Genomic DNA, 2,318 nt, shown 5'->3' with positions numbered 1-2,318 from the left:
TTTTTTTTTTTTTATAACAAAGTCATGGATATTCCTCAGTTTCTACATATAAAATTTTCCGGATTTTAAAAATTTATGAAACGCGCAATTTAAAAAATTTTTCTCTCGGTTTCGTTTAAATCGGTTATACGTGAAATTGCTAGTATATTTAAACGCACCAAGTGTGTATTTTGCAACTGTATTATTCAACAAACAGCCGGGTACTTTTATGAAATACCGAGCTGCGTCTCGGTTTTACCCAGTTTTCCTTCTCGTAATTCACTTTCATGCGACTTTCCGTGAAATGTTTGCTTTCACTCGTCCCGTACAAGCACGTGCGCACGTGGTTCCATGAAAATTTACGTAAATAAACCATGGAATATAATATGCTGAATACGTTTTTTGCCAATATTTTTTAAAACAACATAGAGGGATAAACTTTTTGAGGATAACCTAAAGAAAATACACATAGGTAAAGTTTTATCCGATAGACTTGAAAAAATTTCTTGTGAAAATTCGCGTTAAAAAATTATATTTTTCACATTTTTTTTTGCATTTTATGCCAAAATGCATATTCCATTCAAGAATTTCGATCATTCGTTTCATCGTACCCATCCAATCGGATAAAGTTGTCTATGCGAAAATATACCGACGATCTTTCGTCTCTTTTCCGCGAAAATCCTATCAATTCGTCTTCGTTTATTGGCGCGCGCGCGCACATTTCGTTCACTCCAGAATTTTCCCGAAAAGATTCAGGCATGTGGCCAAAAGCACGGACGTTGTCGTTATCATCGTCATTGGAGCATATGCCGAGCGAAGAAGTCGCGCAACCGGAATACCGCTCTACCAAGCATCTTTTATTCTGGGTAAGCAATATATTTGCTGTACCATATTTTCTATCAATCTGTTAAATGTACCAAAAAAGGACCGAGCATTCATTTTCGTTTATTCATCACAAATTGATTCATCGATTTTATACGATATTTATATTAACATCGTGAAAACTTTTATATTTGTCGTGGACTTTAAATATTCGGCATATACCCAATATTACTAAGATATTGGAAAAGAATGGAATATTTCCGGAATAGAGAAAGAGAAGGTACGTATTTTCAATGTACGTGAAAGACTGGATGAACGTTTGCAACGTGTATCGAACTCAAAGTTTCAAGATGAGAACGCATAACGAAGTTACAAAAGAGGCAAGGATAAAACTTGATTATTGAACTTGTTATTGGTTTCATCTGTTCGGAACACCTTCGCTGTTTTGCCAGTTCTTTTCCTCCTACTTTCTTTATTTCTTTTTTTTTCTTTCTAATTTTTTTTTTTTTCTATTTTTAGTACGAGCAAAACGAGAAGTTCACGACCCTGTAGCCTATATTACATCGATTCGACGAGAGACCATCGAACTTACTTTGAAACTTGAAATTGCATATTATTGGATTCTATGGACGTCCACGATATTTCACCAGAAATACAATGACCGCGACCAAATTTCACCTTATGCAGCGTATAATTGCCATTAAGATTTTATTATCATTCATTTAATACACATGTATTTCATTCATGTACATTTTATAAATAAAATATATATTTATAGATATTTTGTATATCTTTATTTTTATTTATATAAACCTATCGTATCCTATGTATCTATCCTACTCTATCCATCCAACTTTACCTATCTATCTATCCTACTTTATTCTTCCTAATTCACCTATCCTATGTATCCCATTAAATCTTCCTAACTCCATACCATATTCTCTATCTGTCCTTTAGAAATAAGTAAAATGTTTTAAAAAATGTATAAAACGTAACATTTTGGCAAGGTAAGTATTCAGAAGATAAGTAAAAAAGAGGTAAGTAAAAAAAGGTAAGTATGAAAGAGGTAAGTAAAAGAAATTTCGCATATTACTTCAATGGCTGTCAAAATTTCGGTTTGTTTACAAACATTGGTCTGTTTATTTACATTTTCAATGTTTATTTACATTCTCGGTTTGTTTATTTACATTCTGCAATGTTTATTTACAAAAATTTTCGAAATTTTAATGAATTTTGGGCCTGGGAATTGAATTTTTGATTTGTTTACAAACTTTGGAATGTTTATTTACATTTTCAATGTTTATTTACATTCTCGGTTTGTTTATTTACATTCTGCAATGTTTATTTACAAAAATTTTCGAAATTTTAATGAATTTTGGGCCTGGGAATTGAATTTTTGATTTGTTTACAAACTTTGGAATGTTTATTTACATTTTCAATGTTTATTTACATTCGCGGTTTGTTTATTTACATTTTTCAATGTTTATTTACTTTATCGGTTTGTTTATTTACATTTT

At 31.3% G+C, this 2,318-nt stretch overlaps 1 protein-coding gene across 2 annotated transcripts in view; it reads left to right on the top strand.

The window, feature by feature from the left end:
- LOC102674677 overlaps positions 1–1,589 on the top strand; it is a 22,042-nt gene extending 20,453 nt beyond the window's left edge. The window contains exons 2-3 of one of the 2 annotated variants that reach the window (XM_006609632.2): positions 730–845; positions 1,321–1,589. In XM_006609632.2, coding sequence (XP_006609695.1) covers positions 730–845; positions 1,321–1,405 — 201 coding nt within the window. In that variant the 3' untranslated portion in view covers positions 1,406–1,589. Of the gene's footprint in view, positions 1–714; positions 846–1,320 lie in introns of both variants that reach the window. The other variant, XM_006609631.2, reaches the window with a different exon arrangement.
- The last annotated feature ends 729 nt before the right edge of the window (positions 1,590–2,318 follow it).

The sequence above is a fragment of the Apis dorsata genome, unplaced genomic scaffold (genome assembly GCF_000469605.1).
Source record: "Apis dorsata unplaced genomic scaffold, Apis dorsata 1.3 scaffold_58, whole genome shotgun sequence".
Classification (NCBI taxonomy): Eukaryota; Metazoa; Arthropoda; class Insecta; order Hymenoptera; family Apidae; genus Apis; species Apis dorsata.
This window is presented reverse-complemented; position numbering and strand designations above follow the sequence as displayed.